The sequence below is a fragment of the Ovis aries genome, chromosome 3, assembly GCF_016772045.2.
Source record: "Ovis aries strain OAR_USU_Benz2616 breed Rambouillet chromosome 3, ARS-UI_Ramb_v3.0, whole genome shotgun sequence".
Classification (NCBI taxonomy): domain Eukaryota; kingdom Metazoa; phylum Chordata; class Mammalia; order Artiodactyla; family Bovidae; genus Ovis; species Ovis aries.
Window position 1 is genome coordinate 8,631,199 of NC_056056.1, and position 25,513 is coordinate 8,656,711.

General features: G+C 55.5%; 1 protein-coding gene, 1 long non-coding RNA gene and 1 other non-coding gene across 3 annotated transcripts in view; 2 read left to right on the top strand and 1 right to left on the bottom strand.

Annotated features, from left to right (window-relative positions):
• NIBAN2 (niban apoptosis regulator 2) overlaps positions 1-25,513 on the top strand; it is a 54,244-nt gene that overhangs the window by 11,489 nt on the left and 17,242 nt on the right. The window contains exon 2 of the mRNA XM_027966422.2: positions 22,458-22,588. Coding sequence (XP_027822223.1) covers positions 22,458-22,588 — 131 coding nt within the window. The remainder of the gene's footprint in view (positions 1-22,457; positions 22,589-25,513) is intronic.
• Positions 6,660-19,107, bottom strand: LOC132659377 (uncharacterized). Its single transcript, XR_009599740.1, has 2 exons — positions 18,978-19,107; positions 6,660-17,244 (listed from the first exon to the last, which is right to left on the bottom strand). It is a non-coding gene; the product is annotated as an uncharacterized LOC132659377 (long non-coding RNA).
• TRNAC-ACA (transfer RNA cysteine (anticodon ACA)) lies at positions 20,128-20,199 on the top strand. The gene has a single exon. It is a non-coding gene; the product is annotated as a tRNA-Cys (tRNA).

Below are 25,513 nucleotides of genomic sequence, written 5' to 3' on the forward strand. Positions count from 1 at the left end.
GGTTTCCATCTCAAAGCACAAGATGTTATTTGGACCTGAAGTTATTTGAAAGAAGGATCTGGTGGGTGCTGAGAGTGGGCTCGGAGGGTGGGGCAGATGTGGGCAGGGTCAGGGCCCTGGCTGGTTCTGACTTCCCCTCGGCCAGGCTGGAAGGAGGGTTTGCCTTCCACCTCGTGTCTGAGACCGCAGGCCTGGAGCGCGTGCGGCCAAGCACACAGCTTCCTTCCTCCCGGCGTGTATTCCTCTCTGTCTGACTCACTGGCTTTGAGTCTTTTGTTCTTGTCCTTGAGCCCCAGGGGTGAGGCCTGGAGAGGCAGGGCCCAGGGACTCACTCTAGGATGGGCTGACCCTCCCCCAGCTCCTGACCGCTCTGTGCCCTGGGCCTCCAGGACTGAGCCCTGGTGTGACAGGTGGGGAATGCGACCCCTGGGTCCTGGTGCCCCTGCTGACTCACTGTGTGGCCGGCACTGGAGCACACCTTTACCCCTGGCCCTGCCCACCTAGAGCTCAAGGCTCAGCTGGAGAGATGTAGTATACAAGTGCTTACCAGCCAGTCATTAATTAAATAATTATCAGAGGGCACATCATGATGAGATGGCCACGCTCCTAGAGAACTCACCTGCGTGGGCCCTGGAGGTGCTTGTCTGAGGGCTCTCTTGACAATAACTGTCTTTGGCTGCCCAGCTCAGCTTTTCTGTTTTCCTGTTGAGCTGGTGGCAGCATTTGGGAGGAACTGCTTCTGGGGGCCTGCCCCGTGGGCAGAGGGGCAGAGGTCCAGGGACTCACCCAGGGTCTGTCAAGTGACTCAAGTCCCTTCCCCTCTTGGTGTCTCAGTTCCTGGTCAGAAAAATGGACCCTTCCAGGATGGGTACTGTGACAGGCTGGGGTCCTGCCGCTGACCCCACCCAGGGCTTGGGTGGTCATCTGGATTTTAGGACAATGACCATCGGCATTGGGTGCCTCTATAGGCTGGGTGGGGAAGGGCTGCCCAGGGCAGGTGGTCCTCACCACCCGCCCCCACCAGTGGGAGTGATGGCAGAAAGGTGGCAGAAGCCCCTGGTGAATCCGCCTGGCCAGTCCACACCCTGAATTTACCTGAATGCAACCAGATGGTTACATTATAGCTGGGTTACAACAGAAAAAAAAAAGGAGAGCAACAATCTCTGAAAGAAAGTGAAAGTGTTCATCACTCCGTCATGTCCGACTCTTTGCAACCCCGTGGACTATATAGCCCACCAGGCTCCTGTCCATTAGGATTCTCCAGGCAAGAATACTGGAGTGGGTTGCCATTCCCTTCTGCAGGGGATTTTCCCAACGTAGCGATCAAACCAGGTCTTCTGCATTGCAGGCGGATTCTTTACTGTCTGAGCCACCGAGGAAGCTCAAAACAATGTTTATCAGTAAGTAATGTTCAATAGTGTAACGTGTGGCCATTGAAAGTAAAGATGAGCTGGGTGTCTGCAAGTGAATACTAGGTCTGTGTAGGTATAGGAAAAAAAATGAAAGGAAATCCATCAGAGATTTGGGGTGGTGGTGGTGGTAGGATAATGGATTATTTAATTTTTTTCTTCCTTCTCTCTTGTTGTCTTTTGCATGGTTAATATGTCAAATAAAAAAGAATAGCCTGTATTTTGGGGGAAAATTTTAGTATTTTAACTCCAGAATCAGAGCCATCTTGCCCTAATGAGAGCCTCCACGGGGTGGTTGCAAAGCACAAGGTGGTCCTGGAGAAAGGGAGAGGACAGAGAAGGTTCTGGAAGTTCTCGGGGGGTAGGGGGGTAGAGAAGGTTCTGGAAGTGCTAGGGGTAGGGAGTTGTTAAGCTGGGTCTTGAAGGTCAGGCTGGATTTTGGCCACCAGAGTTGGGGTACAGACAGGTGCCCATCTGTGGAGGGGAACAGCCGGACTGTAGCTGGAGGGGGGTAGGCAGGAGACCGCCTGTTGCGTCCTTGAGAGCCCAGCAGGGGAATCGGGGAAAGGAGCCCTTTCTCATCAACACTTCTTAGCTGGACTTTAACAAGAGGGTTTTATTTCTGCTACTGTGGGGAAGAACAGTGAAAGAAAGTGAAAGTGAAGTTGCTCAGTTGTGTCCGACTCTTTGCGGCTCCATGGACTGTAGCCTACCAGGCTCCTCCATCCATAGGATTTTCCAGGCAAGAGTACTGGAGTGGGTTGCCATTTCAGTAGAAAGTGTTAACTCTGTGTCTAGCCGGGAGATGCCTGTGGCTGGGGATGGAGGAGTTGGGGTGGGGGAGGGGTTCAAGCCAGTGGTGGTGGATTGATTCCCCAGCACAGAGTCTTTCTGCACCAGGCTATCCCCCTGCAGCATGTAGAAAGGCTCCAGAATATTCCATCATGGACCCAATAGTCTGCCTTTTAACTTGCTCAGCCAAACCCCTATTGCTGAACACGGGTTGTTTCTGTTTTCCACTGTTGCAAACAGTGCTCTGTTGAATAGCCTTAATCATTTCCATGGGATTAATCCATCGATCCCATCATTGTTCTCAGTGCCAGGTCGTGTGCGGGTCTTGGGGTGCTCAAGCTGGGGAGGCAGCTTCCCATCCTCACGTAGAGCCTTTTCTGGGAGGAAGGACTCAGCATGGAACCCTAGCCAAGATTAGGGGTGGGGTAGAGACCTTTCTGGGACCCCAGGGAGAAGTGACCCAGACTTGAAGGATCATGGAAGGCTTGTTAGGAGAGGGGGTGACTAGCTGAGACCCAAGGGATGAAGGCAGAAGAGTCATAGGCAGAGGGTCATCTCTGCAGAGACCCAGAGCTGAGAGAGTGCAAGCATTGGAGGGAACCGGAATTTCCCAGAAACTGGGGATTATTGCCATGGTTCCTGCTGCCCATGGCAGCAGCACCTCCATGGGCACTGCACGCTGGTGGTCGTTTCTCACAGTGCTGGGGCCTCTGTCCCTCTGTAGGGCTGGGATGTTCTCGTGAGGGACACAGGAGCAGGGTGGCGTGCCTGCCCCAGGTGACAGTCCTGCAGACACTCCCCCTTTCGCCCCAGCCCCCTCACTGCCCAGGCTCAAGGGTGGAGCCTGCTCAGCTCCAGTTTCCCAGGCCCTGTGCAGGTGCTATATCATTTGACAGAATCTGCCAGAAGAGGAAACTGAGGATCCGAGCTTAGGTGACGGCTCGGTTTGCATGCCGGGGTGGTGACCGCGTCTGCCGCTGATGTGTGACCTTGGACTGGCCTGGCTGGCTCCAGATGCAGCCTCACCTTTGTAGGAAGCATCCCATTGGGATGGGAGAGCCGCTGGCAAACACTCCTCCCAGGGCTGGGAAGGGTCTCTCCCCAGGCCTGAGCTGACATTTCTGGAAAACCCCAACCTCTCTCTGTGCCTGAAGATGCCCGGGAGACCGAGTCGAGCGCTCTGGTGTCATCTCACAGTCAGGGACAAGATTTCCTGTGCTCGGTTGCCCTGCTTGGTGCTGGAGATCAGTCATGAATGAGACAGACAGGGTCCCTGTCCTCATGGGAGTAACAGACACCAGTTAATTGCCAAGCCTGAGTTGTGCTGTTGACTCAAGGGGTTCTGCCATGAATGAGGGGCGTGGCTGCCAGTCACAGTTAGAGGAAAGCTTTGAGGGTCCAGGGAGATGAAATCCAGTTCCTTCGCTGGACAGACGAGGAGCTAGAGAGCCAGGGTCACCCGGTGGCCGTCAGGTGCCTGGACTCAGGCCCCAGTGATCTAAAGCCTGCATCCTTGCCTGGAACTCATGCTTAGAATCTATCATTACTGCCCAGGGAGAGATGGGCACCCCCTCCCCACTCATCTTCAAGGGACCCCTGGAGAAGCAGACACAGAAACGTGGGCCTGTTGGCCGAGAGCAGAGTTTCCACAGGCGGGGGACACGCTGGCACCTGGAACGAGGCATATTAGGTGGGGTCCTCTGGCGCTCGAGGAAACCTGCAGCTGCTGACCCCAGGGTGGGGTGGGACCCCTGTCCTCTGCTGGCTACGGGAGTCTTGTTATTTGAATAAACTTTCCATTTTCCATCTGCATGAAACCTCTCCATGCTGAGGGTCGCTGGCATTCCAGCCCGGGATTGGGTTTCCTTCTGGCTCAGCAGCAAAGCTCATGAGTGAATTTTCAGAGTTGATCGTCTTCCTTCTCCCTCCCTCTTTCCCTGGGCTTGTCTCCCTTTGTGGGCCCCCACGCCACTTCCCTCTGGACCCAGGCAGCCAGCACTGCAGGCAGGGTGTGTGTGTGTGTGTGTGTGTGTGTGTGTGTGTGTGTGTGTGTGTGTGTGTGTGTGTGTGTGTGTGTGTGTGTGTGTGTGTGTGTGTGTGTGTGTGTGTGTGTGTGTGTGTGTAAGCGAGGGGTAGAGTGATGGATAGGAGGATGGATGGATGGATGGAAGTGTGTGTGTGTGTGTGTGTGTGTGTGTGTGTGTGTAAGCGAGGGGTAGAGTGATGGATAGGAGGATGGATGGATGGATGGAAGATAGGTGGAGCAGAGGAGAGGTCTGGGTCCTGAGGCAGCTTGGGAAGCAGCTTGGCTTGGTTTTTCCATTAGGCTTTGGACACAGTAACTGGCACTTGCTAGCGATTGCTTGTTATTAGAACGGCAGCTGGCATTCACTGGGCTCTTCCAACGGTCAGGCAGAGTGCTAGATACGCACACATTCTCTGAGGTAGTCCTCACAAGAGCTGCTCTTGTGCATGCGGTTCTTACCCCCATTTTATGGATAAAGAAACTGAGGTTTGGGGAGGTCACCGGCAGTTGCAGAGCTAGGTCTGTCTGTTTTCACTGCCAACCTGCCTCCTGGGACAGGATCTTCTCTGCAGCCTCCTTGCCAATTGGCCATCAGGCTCCTGCTTGTATGCCTCCAGGGACAGGGAGCTCCCTACTCTAATAAGGTCACCTGTCCCACCCCTGGGCACCTGAGATAGAAAAGCCCTTGTGGATCCTGTCTGCCATGGTGGGTCACTCAAAACAGGCTCCATTATGGCCGGGGCATGGCTGTGGCTGACTTCCCATAGCATCACTTTTCCCTGGAATTTTCCAGTCCTTTTGTTGTGAGAGATGAGCTAAGTTCTCCCTCCTTGCCTGTAGCAGTCCTTACCTGGTACTCAGCCCTTTACAGTGTCATTCGTCACATACCGAACAAGCCTGAGCAAACTTGATGCTGACGCCATAGAGGTATTTTCATTAGCGTTGAGCGGGATGTCTTAGCCAATTCAGTAAGACAAAAAAGGAAAAACAAAGCCAGCGGTATGAATAGGAGACACCAGGAAAGCAAGACACCGTGGTTCCTCCCTGGGAGAGCTCAAAGCACTTTCCCAGCTAGCCTCGCCCTTAGCCTTGTCCACCTGTGAGTCCACCTGCAGGAAGCAGAGGCTCAGAGAGGCAGGGAGCACGAGAAACTGCGTGGTGAGGAGCAGACGCACTGTGGTCCCCCACGGTCTGGTAGCTTGCGGTTTGAGAGATACCAAGGGAACATTTCATGCAAAGATGGGCTCGATAAAGGACAGAAATGGTATGGACCTAACAGAAGCAGAAGATATTAAGAAGAGGTGGCAAGAATACATGGAAGAACTGTACAAAAAAGATCTTCACGACCCAGATATTCATGATGATGTGATCACTCATCTAGAGCCAAACATCTTGGAATGTGAAGTCAAGTGGGCCTTAGAAAGCATCACTACGAACAAAGCTAGTGGAGGTGATGGAATTCCAGTTGAGCTGTTTCAAATCCTGAAAGATGATGCTGTGAAAGTGCTGCACTCAATATGCCAACAAATTTGGAAAACTCAGCAGTGGCCACAGGACTGGAAAAGGTCAGTTTTCATTCCAATTCCGAAGAAAGGCAATGCCAAAGAATGCTCAAACTACCGCACAATTGCACTCATCTCACATGCTAGTAAAGTAATGCTCAAAATTCTCCGAGCCAGTCTTCAGCAATACATGAACCATGAACTCCATGATGTTCAAGCTGGTTTTAGAAAAGGCAGAGGAACCAGAGATCAAATTTCCAACATCCACTGGATCATGGAAAAAGCAAGAGAGTTCCAGAAAAACATCTATTTCTGCTTTATTGACTATGCTAAAGCCTTTGACTGTGTGGATCACAATAAACTGTGGAAAATTCTGAAAGAGATGGGAATACCAGACCACCTGACCTGCCTCTTGAGAAATCTGTATGCAGGTTAGGAAGCAATAGTTAGAACTGGACATGGAACAACAGACTGGTTCCAAATAGGAAAAGGAGTGCGTCAAGGCTGTATATTGTCACCCTGCTTATTTAACTTCTATGCAGAGTACATCATGAGAAACGCTGGGCTAGAAGAAACACAAGCTGGAATTAAGCTTGCCGGGAGAAATATCAATAACCTCAGATATGCAGATGACACCACCCTTATGGCAGAAAGTGAAGAAGTGCTAAAAAGCCTCTTGATGAAAGTGAAAGAGGACAGTGAAAAAGTTGGCTCAAAGCTCAACATTCAGAAAACAAAGATCATGGCATCTGGTCCCATCACTTTATGGCAAATAGATGGGGAAACAGTGGAAACAGTGTCAGACTTTTTTTGGGGGGGCTCCAAAATCACTGCAGATGGTGACTGCAGGCATGAAATTAAAAGACGCTTACTCCTTGGAAGAAAAGTTATGACCAACCTAGATAGTATATTCAAAAGCAGAGACATTACTTTGCCGACTAAGGTCCATCTAGTCAAGGCTATGGTTTTTTCTATGGTCATGTATGGATGTGGGAGTTGGACTGTGAGGAAGGCTGAGCGCCAAAGAATTGATGTGTTTGAACTGTGGTGTTGGAGAAGACTCTTGAGAGTCCCTTGGACTGCAAGGAGATCCAACCAGTCCATTCTGAAGGAGATCAACCCTGGGATTTCTTTGGAAGGAATGATGCTAAAGCTGAAGCTCTAATACTTTGGCCACCTCATGCGAAGAGTTGAATCACTAGAAAAGACTCTGATGCTGGGAGGGATTGGGGGCAGGAGGAGAAGGGGACGACCGAGGATGAGATGGCTGGATGGCATCACGGACTCGATGGACGTAAGTCTGAGTGAACTCTGGGGGATGGTGATGGACAGGGAGGCCTGGCGTGCTGCGATTCATGGGGTCGCAAAGAGTCGGACACGACTGAGTGACTGAACTGAACTGAACTGAACTGAGTGGTTAACCTCTGAGGGCCCAGGACCCAGAACGAGTGGACCCCAAGTATGTCACCTTCCCATCCTCTGAGCAGCCCGCTGAGGGACCAGATAGCTGCTATTTTGGTTCTTCTTTTCTGGCCCCCATTTCATGGCATGAAACACATCGCAGAAAACGACTGGGAGCACAGGCGGACACACTGTGGGGCCCCTGAGCTTGTGAAAGACCTCCCTGCCCGCCTGACCACCCCTCCGGTGGCCACCCGCCGGAGTGCGTCCTCCTGTCAGTTGCTCAGGCGTCATCACTGACTGCACTGGCCCCCATCTGCTGAGGCTCTGGGGCTTCCCTCATTTCCCTGATCCTTATGAAACCCCGACCAGGTGGGTACTACTCTTCCTCCCACTTCACAGCCCAGAAAACTGCAATTCAGAGAGAATTCAGCCCCATGTCCCAAGTCCTACAGTTAGTGAGCCAGTGAGGCTAGTATTGGAACCAAGATTGAATTCCAGAACCTTGACACTACGCTCTGCTGTGAAAGTGCCCTTCTTGACCTAGGAAGGTACTCACAGATGTGTGGAACAGATGAATGTTTCACTGAATGCGTGTCTGAATCTGTGCATTCCGTGTGTCTTCTGCTTGGCACGCTCCCCCTGCCCAGCCGTCCTCCTTCGCCTCACCAGCACCCCTTCACGTCTCGGGGGCCACCTCCTCCTGGAAGTCTTCTCTGATCCTGCAGACTGGGTTAGCCGTCCCTCCTCTGGCTTCTTTTGCTAACCCCAGCCGGGGACTTACCGTGTCCCGTTGTAGGTTTTGTTGACAGTCTGTCTCCTTTGGACAACAGGGACTGGGTGTGTCTGACTCACTCCTGAAAGCTCAGTGCCCTGTGGTTGCTGAATGAATGAATGAATGAGGACATGAAACCTTTCTCAGCCAGCACGATGGAACCCTGACACCCTCACCTGTCCTTGGCTTTGCCGCCCGCCACCCTTTTCATTGACCCTAAGCTGGTCGACAGAGGATGTGGACTGCTGCTTGGTGGCTGCAGGGAGGGGCTCGGTGGTGATGCTGGATGCCAGGCTGGTCGTGGAGGAAGGGCTCGGGCAGGGAGCTCTGCCTGGGCACCTCAGGGTCTTAACTCCAGTGTGGGCACTAAGGGGACAGTGGGCCTGTGGTGGGCACCTGCCAGTGTGAGGGTGCTGTGGCAGAGGGCCCTGGGTGCCCGGTCCAGCCTCAGCGCTCTGCACTTTGGGCTGAGAGCAGGCGTGTGTCGAGGGGCACCACGGCCTCGGGGCAGTCGTGACCAATGGGCAGGCCCCAGGTTACAAGGGTTCAGGCACCAGGGGGCATGGTGAGGAAGAAAAGAAGAGCATGGAGGTGAGGGATGCCGCTGAGAAGCCAGTAGGAACCGGGACTGGGCGGGTGAGGTTAGTGTTTACAGAATCACCGCAATAGATGAGCAGCCTCTGTGCCTGGCCTGATGACCGCAGCTAATTATCCCCAGTCCACAGAGGAGAATATTGAGGCTCAGGAGAGGCCCCAGACCATTGGGATAGGACTTGTCCCACTTCTGTCCAGCTCCCAAGCCAGGGCTCTCTCTGGGCCAGGAGGATGAGGGACATAGAGCCGGGTGGGCAGAGTGGGGAGGTTGGTCCTCCAGGTGGCCTCTGACCTTCCTTTCCTCCCTGCATGGCTCTGTTGGCCTGGGATGTGGCCTTGGCCGTGGCAGGTCTGGTGCAGGACACCAGACTGGGCAGCCCAATCCCAGACGTGCTCCCCGGAGTGGAAGGGCCCCCCCTCCCGGTTCTGCCCTGGGTGGAGGGTGCTGCGGGGGCCCTGGGCACCCCTTCTTCACCCGCCCAGCTTGCGTCTGTGTTCCCAGAGAGCAGGGACTCCTGGGTCTAGGCTCCCAGAACAAGCCACCAACTGTCGGGTGGTGCCCGCAGCCGACTCGGGGCTCTGCCAGGCGGCAAGGGAGGGGCCGGAGGGGATGAGAGAGCTTTTGTTTCCCTCTGTTTGTGTCAAGATGGGAATCGACTGCCTCCCACTGAGGCGGCCGCCTCCTCCTCCTCGAGGTGTCAGGGCAGTCCCCGGTGGCCGGGTCTGTGTTCTACCTTTCTGGGGTGGGGGGCACTTCTCTGGGCCTTCACTTCAGCCCCCTCCCTGCTCTCAGCTCTGGTCTCCCAGCACACACACTCTCCCACCAGAAGACCTGCGTCGCTGAGCCGTGGTTAAATATTTGCTAAGTGAGAAGAGCTGTAAAGGCAGCTTTGTGAGCGCTCCTGGCCGGCTCCTCCTGGCCCGCGCCCGCCGCTGCCTTGCCCCAAAGCCGCCTTCACGATGGGGGACCCAGCTAGCCTCCTCCTCAGGCCTCCGGGGCCACTGTTTCGGCATCTGAAACCGGGTGACCTCCCACCAGGGGCTGTTCCTTCGGCACCTGTTTGTTGAGCACCCACCTGGCCCAGATAGAAGCCTGGTGCTGGGTCTCTGTCTGTGGGGGGTGGTGTAACTGTCATGACACTTGCAAAAAGCCCCCAGGAGAAGCAGGGGCTGCGGTGGTGGAGTCTTCAGGGGACTAGGCTCGTCTGGGGGGGGTCCTGAGGGCCAGGCGGAGAGGGTGGGCTCTGGGAGAGCATTCCAGGCCAGAGGCCCCCAAGACCAGAGGCAGGCTTCCTTGCTGGGCACTGAAGCCCCTGGATTTGACTCCCTCACTGCCCTCCCGGGAAGCTGGGCCTTGGCTGCCTCTTCTCTGCTCCTGCAGCCTCAGTCTCCCCATCTGCCCAGTGGAGAGCTTGAACTTGGATTTCACAGAGCCTTTCCCAAGTCCAGTGGCCTGATCAGCGTATGTGCCTGGCCCGTTAGTGAGGGAACAAGTCCAGGGCAGGACTTTCACAGGTGCTGAAGGTTATGATAACAGCCACGAACCTTCATAAGGCTCACGTGGCCCTTTGTTAGCAGCAAAACCCAGTATCTCCTGCAGGGCTTTCGTAGTTGCTGAAGGTTATGGTCATAGCCACAAACCTTGCGCTTTGACTGTGAACAAAAACTGTCATCTCCTGAGGACCCCAGTGAGCTGAGGGCAAGACTCATCTTATGCCCATTTTGTTATTGTTGTTGTTTAGTCGTTAAATCGTGTCTGACTCTTTGCGATGCTGTGGACTGTAGCCCACCAGGCTCCTCCATCCATGGGGTTTATAGATGAGGAAACTAAGGCCCAGAGAGGCCATTGGGAGCTCAGATTTGCTTCTTGCTTCGAGCTCTGCCCCGAACACACCTGTCTCTGTAAGAAACCCACTCTCTTCTCCTAAAACTGGTGCTATGCTGGGCACCTGGCTTACAGACGTGACCAAGGTGCCAGCCTGACCTGCGGGGCTGCTGGGCGAGTGGGGAATGTGCCAGAGAGAGTCACTGAGGACTCCTGAGCGCCTTCTCCATGGCCCGCACAGCTCTCGATACTGGGGTAGAGCAGTGAGCAGAGCCTGGCTGGGCTTCGCGTCCTGGTTTTGCTCGTACGTCTGAGATGCTGGGGAAATCACTTCATCTCTCTGAGCCTCCCTTTCCTCCTCTGTAAATGGGTTTAACAGTTAACTCTGAAAGTGAAAGTGTTAGTCGCTCAGTCGTGCCCAACTCTTTGCGACCGCGTGTACTGTAGCCCGCCGGGCCCCTCTGTCCATGGGATTCTCCAGGTAAGAATACTGGAGTGGGTTGCCATTTCCTTCTCTAGGAGGTCTTCCCGACCCAGGGATGGAACCCAAGTCTCCTGCATTGCCGGCAGAATCTTGACTGAGCCACCAGGGAAGCTCTGGGTGAGGGTTAAAGGAAATAACGTAGATGGTAATTGTTAACACATATGGCAGCTGCCTCTGTGCCTGGCACTGGGCTAAGTGCTGCATGTATTACCTCATGGCCCGCTTATTATTATAATTGCATGCAAATGTGAAACTGCAGAGCATTGTGATGGACGAAATGACGTCTGGCTAAGAGTTTGAACTGTATTAATGAGGGGCAAGGGAACTTCAGGCAGAGGGCACAGCACAAGGCATTGGGGAGGGAGGCAGGACTGAGAGCCTGGATCCAGTTTGGCATGGTGTGTTTGCTGAGGGCAGTGTTCCAGGCCCTGTGGCAGGTGCTGAGAGTTCAGCAATAGATGAACTTTGGTCTCCGGGGTCCAGTGAGATCCTTTAAGAAGGGCTTGGTGTGACTGTCTCCCGAGTGTTGCCACAGCCTGAGAGCCTGGGTTCAGGTCCTAGCTTGGAGTTGGGCTCCAGCGCTTGACAGCTGGCTGACCTGGGACAAACCAGCAGGTCTCACAGCCTCTGTTTCCTCTGCGGGGAAGGGTGACAGATGTCCCCACCTCCCGGGGCTTGGCCAGGGCTCTGTGAAAAGTTCTCCTGCAGGGTGCTGGGTATCTCTAGTCGGCATCGTGTCTCACCAGGCGTGTGATGCCAGGTGAGCTCCCTAACTGCCCCCACGCTTCCATTTCCCTCTCTGAATACAGGGCAGGGTGGTGGGGTGGTGGGGACCTTCCCTCCCAGAGCTGTCTTCATCTCCATGTGAGGCGTGGATGGAGCTGGCGCATGGTAAGGGGTCGGTCATTCCCAGGCTGCAGTGGGCCACGGGCTGCCAGATTATGGGGAGATGCCTGGCCCCAGGGAAGGGGTACCCAGCAGAGGGTCCCTTCGGGGCTCCTGAGGCCAGTCAGGAGGAAGCTTCGAGGGTGGCAGCCCCCTTCCCCGGGGAGAAGGAGGGCGTTGGGCACTCTCGTAGTCCTGGGACCCCTGCTGCGGCTCCCGGGTTGGGCATTCCTTTCTGCGGTGAGAAATCTCTGGGGTGTGTGTGGGGAGCTGTGTTGCTCAATGGGGTGGTGGCTCCCCACCTGGCTCACGATCTCTGCCTCTGGCCTCTCCCTCTGGGTTTCCTCCTTGTTGGTTCCTCCTTTGTGCCAGGTCAGTTCTAGATGGGTGCTGTCTGGGGCATCAGAGAGGGAACAGGCCTTACCCATCTTGAGATCACTGGGGATGGGGGAGGCTACGGGAGTGGGTGGAGGTCCCATCCAGCCTAGGGACCTCCCGGGAGGAAGGGGCATTGGAGAGTGAGGAGGGAGGGGTGTCCCTGACCTGGGGGAACCCCATGGTGAGGAAGGGCATTCAGGGGTCTGCGGGTGCACTGAGGAGCTGGATCTTTGTCTTCAAGGCAGTGGAAGCCACGGACGCGTTTGAGCAGGGGAAGTTCAGGGTGAGAGTTCTAACAAAAAGATCCCTGTGGCTCCTGTGTGTGGGAAGGACAGGGAGCAAGCCAGGAGTGGAGGTGGGGGAAATTTGGAGGCTGTGGCAGGAATAAGCTGGGAGGGGCCTGGGCTGGGCGCGAGGGTAGGCAGTAACTAGTGGTGTAGTCTGGGTTGAGCTCTTCTGGCCTCTTGACCAGCCCCGAGTCAGTTAGGAAGCCCACCACCCTGATGGCCGTGTGCTGGGGGGCACAGGCACCCAGAAGTGGGATGACCCTGGGTCGGCCCCTCGCCCTCTCTGGGCGCTATCCCCATCGGGGGTTCGGCTGTCCCCCTTGGGCGCCGCCCAGTTGTCCTGCTGTCTTCTTGCCTTTGGCTCTGCAGGATTCTAGCTACTGTTTCAGGCTCTTCTCACAGGCGGGCTGCCAAACCCCCTCCCCTGCTGGCCGATGGAGCCTGTCATTACCCCCTGCTTCCTGGCTTTGCCCTTGATTACAGGTCCTGAGTGGGAGCCTTGTCAGCCTTTCTGACCGTGGCCACCCACCCGGCCAGTGTGGTGAGAAGCCCCAGTGGCTGGCAGTCTGCAAGGTGGAGGTGAGATGCATTTGCCAAAACTTTGTTTCCCTGTTAACACTCAGACTGTTCTGGGGTCCATATAACTGACCAGCTGTGTGTCCCCAGAGGAGTCACCTCACCTCTCTGAATTGCAGTTTTCTCCTGTATAGAGTGAGGACAACACATGAAATGACTCGTGCGAACCTGGGTGCAGCAGGGCTGCCGAGCACGTGGCCTCTGCGGCTATGTGTTAATAATGATAAGAGGGGTGATGGAGCAGAGAAGCCCTGGGCCAGGCACTGGGGGCTGGCATGCTGACCCAGCTCTGCCGGGACCTGCTGTGTGGCCTTTGGAGGGTGTCCCCAGTGCTCTGGACCTCTCGCTTTCCCTGCTCTCCCCGGTGATGGAGATGGAGGCGCTCTGGAGTGCTCTGACGCAGGCAAGCTCGGTCCCTGCCCCCACTCTGCCTCTCCTGGCTCTGGGGCGGGTGGGGTTGGTATCCCTGGCTGCCTGCCCACCTCCCCACCCTGGGTCTGCTCCCCCCACCCCCTCCAACCCCCCCAGTGCTCTGGGAACCAGGCAGGCAGGTTGTGGGCCTGCCCCGCCCTGCAGGGTGCTGGTTTCAGTCCGCAAATCTCTCAGCCCTGAAACCTGGCCGGCTTCATGGGTGAGGTGTGGCCCCCGAACCCACTGGAGGGACCGGACGAGCCAGGGTCAGGTCTGGCACGGTGCCCTCAGCTCGGGCCAGTCCAGGGCTGGGACCAGCGCGAGGCCCCTGGGGTTGGGCCGGGGCTGATGCGATCTTGGCTGGTGATTGTCCCCTTCCTCCCGGCGCCTTGTAAGAGTGGAGGTGGGTCCCAGACCTGGGCCAGATCTGGCCGCTGCTGCTCCCCAGTTGAGGGACTGGGCAGGGCTCAGTTCTCTGGGGCTGGGCCTCCTCGTCTGAAACATTCCTCCAGTTCAGACACCACCTCTCCAGGGCTGAGCTGAAGGTCTGGGGGATGGTCCACGCGACACAGGTGTGGCGTGTGCTGGGCTTGGGAGGTCTACGAGGAGGCAAAGCATCTCCTAAGCTTGGCATGGAGGCTCTCGGGTTCACCTTTCTGGGCCCGTTCTCTGTGGACCCCTGTAGCCTTTCCTCCCATCGTCAGCTCAGCAAGCCCCTTCTCTCTGAGCACAATGGCCCCCAGAGTTTCCAGGGGACTTCAGGCCACCTCAGGGCCTCCCCAACTTCTTGCCCAGCCCCCGCTATCTGAGTGCAGGAAGTAGCGTGATCCTTAATGTTGTCAGTTTGGAAAATCAGAGATTAACATGCTTCCGGCTGCCTTGCCTGCTGGTGGTGCTGGCCCTGAAGTTGGGCCAGGCCAGGGTTGCCCAGCCCCTGTTTCAGGGGCCTCTCCCTGGCTTAGAGGAAGCTTGGACAGGAGGTGCTTAAAAGGGGCCCCGTTAGCGACACGCCTCCCCCTCGCCAAGATGAAGTGTATTCTGCTCGTTAGCCCATGAGTGCGTGTTGAGTTGTGTCTGACTCTTTGTGACCCCACGGACTGTAGCCGGCTAGTCTCCTCTCTCCACGGAATTCTCCAGACAAGAATACTGGAGTGGGTTGCCATTTCCTCCTCCAGGGGAATCTCCCCAACTCATGGATTGAATCTCTGCGTCTCCTGCATCTGCAGGCAGATTCTATACCGTAGCTGAGCCACCTGGGAAGCACTCTTTAACCCAGTGATCTTATAAACTGACTAGGCAGATACTGGTGTGCTGTTTGCAGAGGGAGAAACAAAGGCTCAGAGAAGGGAAGTGCCTTGATTAAGCCACACAGCGTGTTGGGAGCAGAGTTTAAGCCTAGAGCTGCATGCCCAGTGGAGATGGTGCTGAGTTGGCAAGTGAGGGGTGATGCTGAGTCTTGCTACCCGCACCCCAGTTCTCCAGTCCAGCCTGAGGGGACTGTGGTCAGCTCCCATTCCAAGCTGACTCACCAGCAGCTCAGATAACGGGTGCTGAGACCAGCACCCCAGTCAGCTTCTGGGGCCAGCACAGCACTGATGAGATCGTCGTTGAGATTTTAGATCAGCCGAGCTGATAGGAACCCACCCACCCATTTTTCCAGTAGGAAGGTTGAGGTCCAGAGAAGATGGACAAGCGAGTTTCCCAGGAGGTGTGAAGGTTCCCTGCTGGCTCCACCAGACAGGGGCTGGAGACCCCCAGACCACTCTTGGCTCTGATTGTTGCCAGCTGCGTGACCTTGGAAAAGTCACCTTGTCTGTCTGAACCTTGGTTTCCTTATCTGTAGAATGGGACTATAAAACCTGCCTTGCTCACCTCTGGGAGCAGGTGGAGACCCAGCAGGAAAGTGTAAGACAGGGCTTTGGAAATTGTGTTGGGAATGAAGAGGCTTTACGAGGTGGGGTTTTGTGCGGGCTTTGGTGTGAGACTAGGTTTAGAATCCACCTCTTTCACCTTCTAAGCTGAGTGTCTTTCAGAAGGTCTCCAAGTCTCCCTGCACCTCAGTTATCTTATCTATAAACTGGAGGTGACAGGATCTCTCAGCATTACCTGAGCTGTTGAACGTGCCGAAGTCCTACGTGGCGAGGCACCCTGGTCCCTTCTGGGAGTTAGTGCTGAGGGTCCAAGTCAGGAAGACTAGATGGTAAGGAGGGTCCCCTGGATCACCCTCAATGGTCCCAGAGGTGCTCAAGGAGCTTTTGTTGACTATGAGCGAGATGGCCTTTCGAGAGACATTAATCCACCGTTCCAGTCCTGCTAAGAATCAGAGATAAGGATGCAACCAACTTGCTTCAAGGCTTGACTCCAAAACAGCCTCCGGGTCGGGGGAGAGAGTTGTGTGTATTTCGCCCTGGCCCCGACGTCCTGGGCAGTGGCCTCTTCAGATCCCAGCGGAGCCCAGCGCCTTCCTGCTGCGGACATTGCCTGGAGGTAGAGGTCGTGGGTGGGCAGTGCCTCCCTGGGGTCACAGGACACAGTGGTGGCTGGGCACAGAGCCCCAGCCTTCAGGGGCTGCCCTCCTGGGCTCTGAGGAAACCACGAGCCCTGCAGGAGGTCCCAGGAAGGTGCTCAGGAGCTTTTGTGGACTGATGAGGGGCATGACCTTTTGTGAACCATTAACCTTTCTGGGCCTTGGTTTATTCCCCTGTAAATAGAGGGTTTATTTACCTATATGCACCTCCAGGCCATTTGAAGACTGAGGGGGTGTGCGTGGGGCCCTGTGTCTGAGTGGGGAGAGCTTGCCTCCTTATTCGGCAGGAGGTGCTGGGAGGGGGCCCCAGGAGGGCCCAGCGATTGGCCCCGGGAGTCCCCCCAGGGTCAGGTGGGAGCCCGGGTTCCCGCGTGTGCCTTGCACAAGGCCAGTGTCCTCACCCCTCACCTCTGTCTGTGCAGCTCCTTCTTCCTTGGGAGCCCTCCCTGTATCAGGTTTTTGTTTATTGAAGAGCTGCTGATCCTTATCATTTTGTGATTCTCTTCCGGGTCCTTTTTTTTTTTTTTTTTTTTAATGTCGCTATACCTGCTAATAATACTTCCAAGCAAAGGTGAGGGTGGGATGATTTGAGAGAATAGCATTGAAACATGTATATTATCATATGTGAAACAGTCGTCAGTCCAGGTTCCATGCATGAGACAGGGTGCTCAGGGCTGGTGCACTGGGATGACTCCGAGGGATGGGGTGGGGAGGGAGGTGGGAGGGGGGTTCGGGATGGGGAACACATGTACACCCATGGCTGATTCATGTCAATGTATGACAAAAACCACCACAATATTGTAAAGTAATTAGCCTCCAATTAAAATAAATAATTGAAAAAAAACCCCAAAACTTCCAAGCAGTCTCTGAGGACCATGATTGTGGTTGTTTGATCGCTCAGTCCTGTCTGGCTCTTTGCGACCCCGTGGACTGCAGCACGCCAGGCTCTCCTGTCCTTCACCATCTCCCGGAGCTTGCTCAGACTCATGTCCATTGAGTCGGTGATGCCATCCAAGCATCTCATTCTCTGCCACTCCCTTCTCCTTCTGCCCTTAATCTTCCCCCAGCATCAGGGTCTCCTCCATGAGTCGGCTCTTTGAGTCAGGTGGCCAAAGTATTGAAGCTTCAGCATCAGTCCTTCTAATGAATATTCAAGGTTGATTGCGATTATAGCAGTCACGTTTGTGGAGGTCTGGAACTGGATTCTGGGTGTGCTCATTTTACAGACGGGCAACTTGAGCCTCTGAGAGAGCTGGGTAGCTTACAGGGCCGAGGTCTTCAGGACTGGGATTCTGGCCACCTCACGGGGCCTGAGGCGGGAAGGCGGGCTCTGTCACTACCCTCGTATCTCTTCATCTGACAGCACCTAGGCCTGAGTCAGTGCAGGAAAGGAAGGAGGAGATGTGTGGGAAAGTGTGGAAGGTGGGTGAGGCCTGCACTCTGTCCCCTCCAGGCTCTCCCAGCAGCAACCCGGTTGCTGGGCAACCCCTCCCGCCCCGCCCTCTCGGGGGAGGGATGCCCTGTGGGCAGTGGTCAGAGTCCGGCATCGGGAGGGGGTCAGCGGGCTGTGGACTAGAACCCTAACTGCTTCGGTCTGGGTATGTGATCTCAGGTGAGCCCCTCACCCTCTCTGGCTCTCAGCCCCCTTTGGGGTGTTGGTGCTCAGGCGCTTAGTTATGTTTGACTCTTTGCAACTCTATGGACTGTAGCCCACCAGGCTCCTCTCCATGGAATCCTCCAGGCAAGAATACTGGAGTGGGTTGCCATTCCCTTCTCCAGGGGATCTTCCCAACCCAGGGATCAAAGCCGGGTCTCCTGCATGGCAGGTGGATTCTTTATCACTGAGTAATTGGAGAAGCCCTTTGGGATGATGAGGCCCTGAATCCCTGGGCTGTGGTGTCTCCAGAAGGTGTGAGGGGAGCAGGAAGAGCTCGTACAGGCAGGTGTGGAGGAGAGAGGGACACCTCAGGTCTTGGGGACCACTCACAGACACCAGGAAGGGACACCGAGTCATAAAAGCCCTCTGGCAACTCCAGGGAGCTCACCGCTGCAGGGGGGCAAGGAGGGAGAGAGAGTGGGGTGCTGAGTGGGTCTTACAGGGAGAGGGCTGCCCAGGCTGTGACCCCCCCCTACCCCCACTGGAGCTCAGCAGGCCGGAGGAGCCTTCTCCAGGGCCGGGATGCCCACCTACATCCTCCTTCAGCAGCATCTGGCTGGAGGGGCCACTAGGGACACTTTTCAGGACTCCTCCTTGGGAGCTGTTTGTCCCTGGAGGGGACTGGACGCCCCTACCCCACCTTCCTCCCCAAGGTCTTTCCAGCCCCGACACCTCGTCCCCAACTCCTCATCTTCTGCATCAGCACGTGGCGGTTCCTCCAAGTTGTCTTAGGGCGTCTCTCAGGAATGGGCTTCAGGGATGCCAAGAAGCCCTCCCATGGCCCTCTTCCCCCTCGGTCTTCCCTTTCCAGCACCCCCTCTGCTGCCAGACCTCAGCTGAGCCCCCCAGTTCCCTGGCGCTGTGTCAGGACCCTCCTAGTCCCTGACCTCTCTCCCAGCCTGGTCCACAGCCCCCTGGGGTGTGGCCCAGAAGTGGGCACTCAGTAACTTCTTGGCTCAGCCCCTGCCTGTGCCAGGCGCCCCGCTCCTGGGGTTTGTACTTAGTCCTTAGAGACCAGCCTCGCTCCATCTCCCCATCCATAAGGCTCCCAAGTTGGGGAGCAGATTTGGATCACTGAGAGATCCCATGTTCTCTGGTCTGTTTGCTTCTGGAATCTCAGGTGGCAAGGAATTTATCTGAAAACAGGCCCAGGTGTGTATGGTTCTCGAGTTCTAGTGGCAAGGCACATCTGTCATTGCAGCTGGGTGAGATGGGCCCAGGGCCCATGGGGTCGTCTTCTCCTTCCCTCTGAGTGAGGCACCCCACGTTTCTGCCTCTCCCCTCTCCACCCTCTGCCAGGTGACTTCTCCGCCCCCGCTGCTCGTGCCCTCCCCTCCTGGACTCTGGTCCCACAGCCTTACTTGGACCCATCTGCATCCTAGCGCGAGAGATGAATTTCCTTCTTCCCCCTACTCTGCCCCTCTCAGCTCCAGTGCTCCAGGCCTCACCTTTGCCTTTTGGCTCCATCTGGGTCACCTTGTTCTGTTTTCACTTCTTGGCTTCCTCTCCAACCCACAGTCCCACTCGACATGGGCCTCGATGCCCCTTGAAAGGGTGATTCCTGGGCCTTTTCCTGGCTGGGCCCTCCCCTTCCGGTCCTCCCCAGTCCAGCCTGGGGCCTTCTGCACCCAGCCACTCCCTGCCTGGATGTGATGTCTGGTCTTTGTTGACCTGGCAGCTAGGTGCATGCTATGAGTCAGGCAGATCTGGGTTTGAGTTCCTGGCACAGGGTGGGAGTTTCCTCCGGGGGGGTGTCTCCCCGAGGATCAGGGCAGTTGCTGGCCCCTCTGGATATGATGCTGTATCAGGCTGGGTGCACCATGGCCGAGGCAGGCATCCTGGAGCTGTGGCTAGAGGACCCTTGAGATCCAAGGGCCAAACCTACCCATCTTGCCTGTTGGGAGAGTGCCCGCTGGGTGTCTGTTGAGGAAGGGTTGGGACCAAAGCCTGGGCTGGAGGCTGAGAACCTGGTTCTCCTGTCCTGGGTCTGCCACCCTCCTGATCCCTAAAATGGGCAAACCATAGCACCAACTCCCTAGGGTTTTCATGAAGATTCTTTGGGGTCATGCATGTAAACCTTCCCACCCCATCGACTGGGGTTAATACTTAATAAAATGGAGCGACTGTGATGATGACTACATGTTTTATCAATATTATTATTGTCTGCTCTCCTTTGTTGTTCAGTTGCTCAGTCATGTCCAACTCTTTGCGAGCCCATGGACTGCAGCACGCCAGGCTTCCCTGTCCTTCATTATCTCCCAGAGTTTGCTCAAACTCATGTCCATTGAGTCGATGATGCCACCCAACTATCTCATCCTCTGTTGTCCCCTTCTCCTCCTGCCCTCAATCTTTCCCAGGGTCAGGATCTTTTCTAATGAGTCAGCTCTTTGCATCAGATGGCCAAATTATTGGAACTTCAGTTTCAGCATCTGTCCTTCCAATGGATATTCAGGACTGATTTCCTTTAGGGTTGACTGGTTTGATCTCCTTGCAGTCCAAGGGACTCTGAAGAGTCTTCTCCAGCACCACACTTCAAAAGCATCAATTTTTCGGTGCTCAGCCTTCTTTATGGTCCACCTCTCACATCCATGGGAGACTTCCCTGGTGGCTCAGATGGTAAAGCGTCTGCCTACAATGCAGGAGACCTGGGTTCGATCCCTGGGTTGGGAAGATCTCCTGGAGAAGGAAACGGCAACCCACTCCAGAATTCTTGCTTGGAAAATCCCATGGATGGAGGAGCCTGGTAGGCTGCAGTCCATGGGGTCGCAAAGAGTCGGACACAACTGAGCAACTTCATTTTCACTCACATCCGTACATGACTATTGGAAAAGCCGTAGCTCTGACTTCGTGGACCTTTGTCTGCGATCCTATTTTCTCTATTTGGCCCCAGTTCATCGCCCCATCTCTTCCCCCACCACCCCCTCCCACCTCATCGTTTTTCAGAACAATTCTCATGGCCTTTGAGAGAGTTCTGGTTGTTTATGGTCTTTAAAAAATAGGCATTCAAAGCAAATTCCTCATTTGTTCTCCCCTTCCTCCCCTGAAAACAGAATCTGAACAGACATGAGCTTGTTCCAGGAAGGGAAGCGCAGGCCTGTGAAGAGGGACCCATGGGCCGAGCTGCCTCTGGAAGGGGTGGAGGGAGTGGGTCTGCCACAGACCCTTGGTGTGGGGTGTGGCACCTCCTCTCAGCCTTTTTCCCTAGCCACCACCTCCTGCCTGGGCCCCAGGACTGCATTCCAGCATCTCTCACTCACTAGCTGGGTGACCTTGTGTCAGTGACTTAACCTCTTTGAGTCTCAATGTTCTCTGTAAATGTGGATGACACCAACCACACCCCGCAGAGCGATTGTATGCATGCTAAGTCACTTCAGTCATGTCTGACTCTTTGCAACCCCTTTGGACTATGGTCTGCCAGGCTCCTCTGTCCCTGGGATTCTCCAGGTAAGAATGCTGGAGTGGATTGCCATGCCCTCCTCCAGGGGATCTTCCTGACCCAGGGATTGAACCTGTGTCCCCTGTGACTCCTGCATTGCAGGCAGATTCTTTACTGCTGAGCTACCAGGGAAGCCCCATAGAGCTATTGAGAGGATCAAATGAAGTGCTGTTCTTGCTGGGTACTCTTGCTATCTAGGGGCCAGCCGTGGGAGGGATGGCGTCGTGTCAGCCCCTTTTTATTTGCGAAATGACCAGTTCTTTGGAATCTTGAGTCCAAGACTGTTAGAGGTGGTAGGGCCTGTCCATGATTGAGCTGGTCCTCCCAGAGTACAGGGGGAAACTGAGGCCCGGTGAGGGGATCTGCACAGTGGGCCAGCATGGACCCCAAGTCCAGCTACTCAGGACAGGGAAGTCTTGCCCAAGGAGGAGGCCCCTTGGTGTGGGTCGTGACCCTCTCTGGACCTCAGTTTCTTCATCTGTCAATAGGGAGGCCTGGGCAGCGAGTGCTGGGCCTGCTCTTACACCCTGGGTCATCCCCTTCTCTGTTTAAAACCTGCTTTAGCAGAAGAGGCCAACAGCCAGTGACTGCAAAGTGGTAGTTAATCCGGTAGATGAGTTCATTTTAGAATTTTTTTTTTTAATTGCAAAAAGAGTCATGCTCATAAAATAATTCAAATGCTAAACAAATGAATAAAACAGAACCCGAAACTCGCCCTCTGCTTCTCATTCCCACACTCAGATGTGCCGCCCTTAACAGCCTGGAGTGCTGCCTCCTGGACCTCTTCTTTGAGGTCCCCAAGCATAAATAACTCACATGCACCTACAGGAATAATCTTAAATGCGATGCTGTTCAACGTGGGAGTCTGTAGAGCTCCTGACGCGGCAGAGTGCAGACACCTTCCTTTTGTTACGTGTACCCAGGTCCCCTTCATCTTCTGTCCAGCCTGAGTGAACTGTTGGGTATTGAATCATTCCCACCCCCCATACACAATTGGCTTGTTTCTGGCAATTTCTGGTGCATTCTGTGGGCTGGATTCCTACAGGAGCAAGGGCCCCCATGCACACTTAGAACTGTGCACACGACCACCCTCCCCCTCCAAACACGCAGTCCCCTCTTGCCACTCCCCCAGCCCCGGTTAGAGTGCCTATTCTCCGCATTCCCGCTGGCCTGATGGGGAAAAGGAAACCTCCCGTTTGCGTTCATTTGCCGGCTGGTGAGACCGAGCGTCTTTTCACTTGTATGCTGGCTTCTGTGTCTCTGTTGGTTTCACCGTCACGGTCATCGCCTTTTCCCGCCCAGAGGCTCACCCAGCCGTGTGTGGGAAAGGCCCCACCCCGGCCAGAAATGCAACGCAGATGCAAGTGCGGAGCCCGTGTGGACGGTTTTATGAGCTGGGATTTGGGGCAAGGCGGATGCCCCTCCCTGGCGTAGAGTCACTGGCCGGAAGCAGTCATGCCAACCTCATAGCCCGTTTGTCCTTCCCTTTCAGAGAAGACCGGGAAGATCCTGACGGAGTTCCTCCGATTCTACGAAGACCAGTATGGCGTGGCCCTCTTCAACAGCATGCGGCACGAGATCGAGGGCACTGGGTTGCCGCAGGCCCAGCTGCTCTGGCGCAAGGTGAGAGGCTCTGGGCAGGGGTAGGGCAGCCTCCAAGGGCATGGGCAAGGATCCTTCCCTCTCTGGGCCTCGGTTTCCCGTGTTGCTGGATGGTCTCTGAGGGCCCCACCCTGGCTTCTGAATAGGGAGGTGACCTGGTTGTGGCATCATGGCCTCCATGGGCACTTCCTCCCGGGGCCAGCCCCTCCTCCTGCCGGGCTAGGGCTCTGAGTCATCTTGACAGGGCTGGTCCAAGCCCAGCTCCTCCTCTTAGCGTCTACGTGCCCTTGAGCTAATGACCTCACCTCGTGGGGCCTCAGTTTATTCACCTGTGAATGGGGATGGGCATACTTCCTGCGCCAGGTGGCCGCGAGGATTAAAGATCTGTGTGCTGGGTGCCTGGGGCTGGACAGATGCTTGACTGACGTGTCATCATCTCTGGCCTTGTCATGATCCTCTTATCAGTGGTAGGGTTATGTTTGCATAGTAAAGGTTTGTCCAGGAAGCTGCCTGCTCCCCATTGAGGGGTCAGAATGGGCCAGAGGAGGCTAGTAGAGCCTCCCAGGGTGGGGATCCTGTGCTCACCCCTGGCATCGGGGTGGGAATGGCACTGAGGAAGTGAGGGACTGGCGGCACTGGTGGGGCTGAGCGCTTGGGGTGAGAAGCCAGGCCTTGCTGTTTCTGGGGGTGCTGCAGTGGGCCCTTGTCTGGGTGGTCTGGGAGGGCTTCCTGGAAGAAGGGCCATCTCAGCTAAAGACCTGATGGGAGAAGGAATATCAGACCCAGGCAGTGGCATGTGCAGAGGCCCAGAGGTGAGCCCATGGCTTGCTTGGGATGGTGGAGGGCAGGACTCAAGCCAGGTTCCAGATTCCTGACTTGATTCCTCTTTCTGCCTTGACCCCCAGCCTGCCTGGGTGGAGAGAATGTCAGGGCTGTGTGTCAGAGCATCACCTGTCACTTTGATTTGGGGCCCAGGAAATTCTGTCTGGCCTCCTGATGTCACGGCCACCTCCCGACCTGGGACAGCAGAGGGCAGCTGTGGCCTGGGTGTCTGGCAGGGGCATACCTATGTGATAGTAGAGAGGGCTTTGGACCCACCTCAGGGAGCTGCTTCCTGCGGGCTGCTTGCTCCCCTGTTTGGAAGGAAATATCACAGGCAGCCTGAATTCCAATAACCCAAGACAGGAGCAGGGTCGCCTGATGTGCTCAGCATTTACTCTGCACGAGAAACGCCTTTCACACTCATCAGGTTGAGTGTTCATGGTCAGAAGACAGACGCAATGTGTCAGCAGGAAGACTAATATGAAATCACCCACAGTTTCAGAAGAGGAGGGGTTTTGGGTCCCATTTGCCACTCAGGAAACTGACCATCATGAGGCTAAGTCATGGTAACAATAGAAATCATTCTCGTCATCACATAAATTGTTTTTGTTAGAAATAATACTGCAATTAATATAGTAATAGTAGTGATAAAAACAACAGTTCTTTTGTGCGGGCGCTGCTCATCCAGCTGGCATGACATGGCTCAGTGGGACTGTGATTATGACCCGGCGCCCCTCCCAGAGGTGGACACCAGGGCTCAGGAAGGTAGAGTTGCTTGTCCAGGCTCCCGAGGCGTCAGCTGTAGGAGCCTGGGGGCCTGTGCTCTCGCCATCCCCCAGAGGTGCCCGTCAGCAGCATCAGAGAGCTTTGCAGAGTACACAATATTTGGCCTGGGCTGTTTCCTGGGTTCCGCTTCCTGCAGACCTTCCAGTGGAAACACGACTCTGCCATTTGAAAGTCTTAAAAATAAAACCCAAACCCACAGCTGTAAAGCAACCAACCAGCCATTACGGGCTGTCCAGGATCTGAGGGTGGACTTTAGGGGGCAGGGTGCCGAGCCCCACTCACCCGGGGAGGCCTGAGGGAGTTCTGGCTCTAAGCCGGAGCGGAGGCTGCAGACCCGGGTGTCTGGAGAGCTCTTTGTGCTCTTTCTTTCTCACAGAGACGGGAGCTCAGGAGCTGGGGTGAGAGTAGGCCCCAGTCTAAATATAGACCACACAGCCCAGGGGAAAGCCCACTGTCGGTGGTGGGGAGGGGGTGCCTGGTGGAGAGGGGGGGACCATTTTCTTTTCCTGTAAATATTTTTGTCCCTGGGTAGGAAGCAGTCTTCGGGGTCCTATTGTTTGAGTACAATGGGCCCTCATTTTCCAGGAATGTTTCGGCATTTCCCCTCGAAGAGTGGCAGGCAGGTTGCTGGGGAGAAGAGGCCCGGTGAAGAGACAGGCCTGGGGGTGGGGGATGCCTCGGGAAGGGCTGCTCACCTCTGACTGCAGCTGCAGAGCTCGAAGCTAGGAGGGGTTAGGCCCCAGTCAAATTATACCTTCTCCCTTTATTACACAGGATACATGTTGCTTTTTGCAGAAGGCCCCATATTTGTTGTAGAGCAGACGGAGGCTTCTGAGAGACAGGAACCTTTGACTGCTGTGCTCCTCCCACCCAGGAGCAGGGCTGTTCCCTCTTGGCCTCCTGTTATCTCCTTTCTGGAAGCTTCCCGGTGCTCAGTCTGTTTACTCTCCCTTCCCCCTCCCCAAATGTCAGTCTGAGGAGCCGGAAGACTGATGCAGACAGAACCCCAGTAGTGGTCATGGGCAGCTCCTGTGTATTGTACTACCTGCCCGGTGCCAACTGCCTGCGTGATCCCTGCACATGTCGTCGCAGCTGTCCCTGTCCCATTTTACAGATGAGGAAACTGAGGCTCAAAGAGGTGATGGGACAGGCCTGAAGTCACACCGAGCCTGTGGTAGAGTCAAAGCTAGGGCTTTGCAGGGAGGTCTCGGCGTTACTGCTACCCACGCTGGCCACGAGTCTGCCAGGGTGTTGGTCAGACGGGAACCCTCTGGGATGAAGTCCCCTCCTCCCCCATCTGGGTTCATGGGACGATCTTGTCACCTGTCAGGGCCGGGG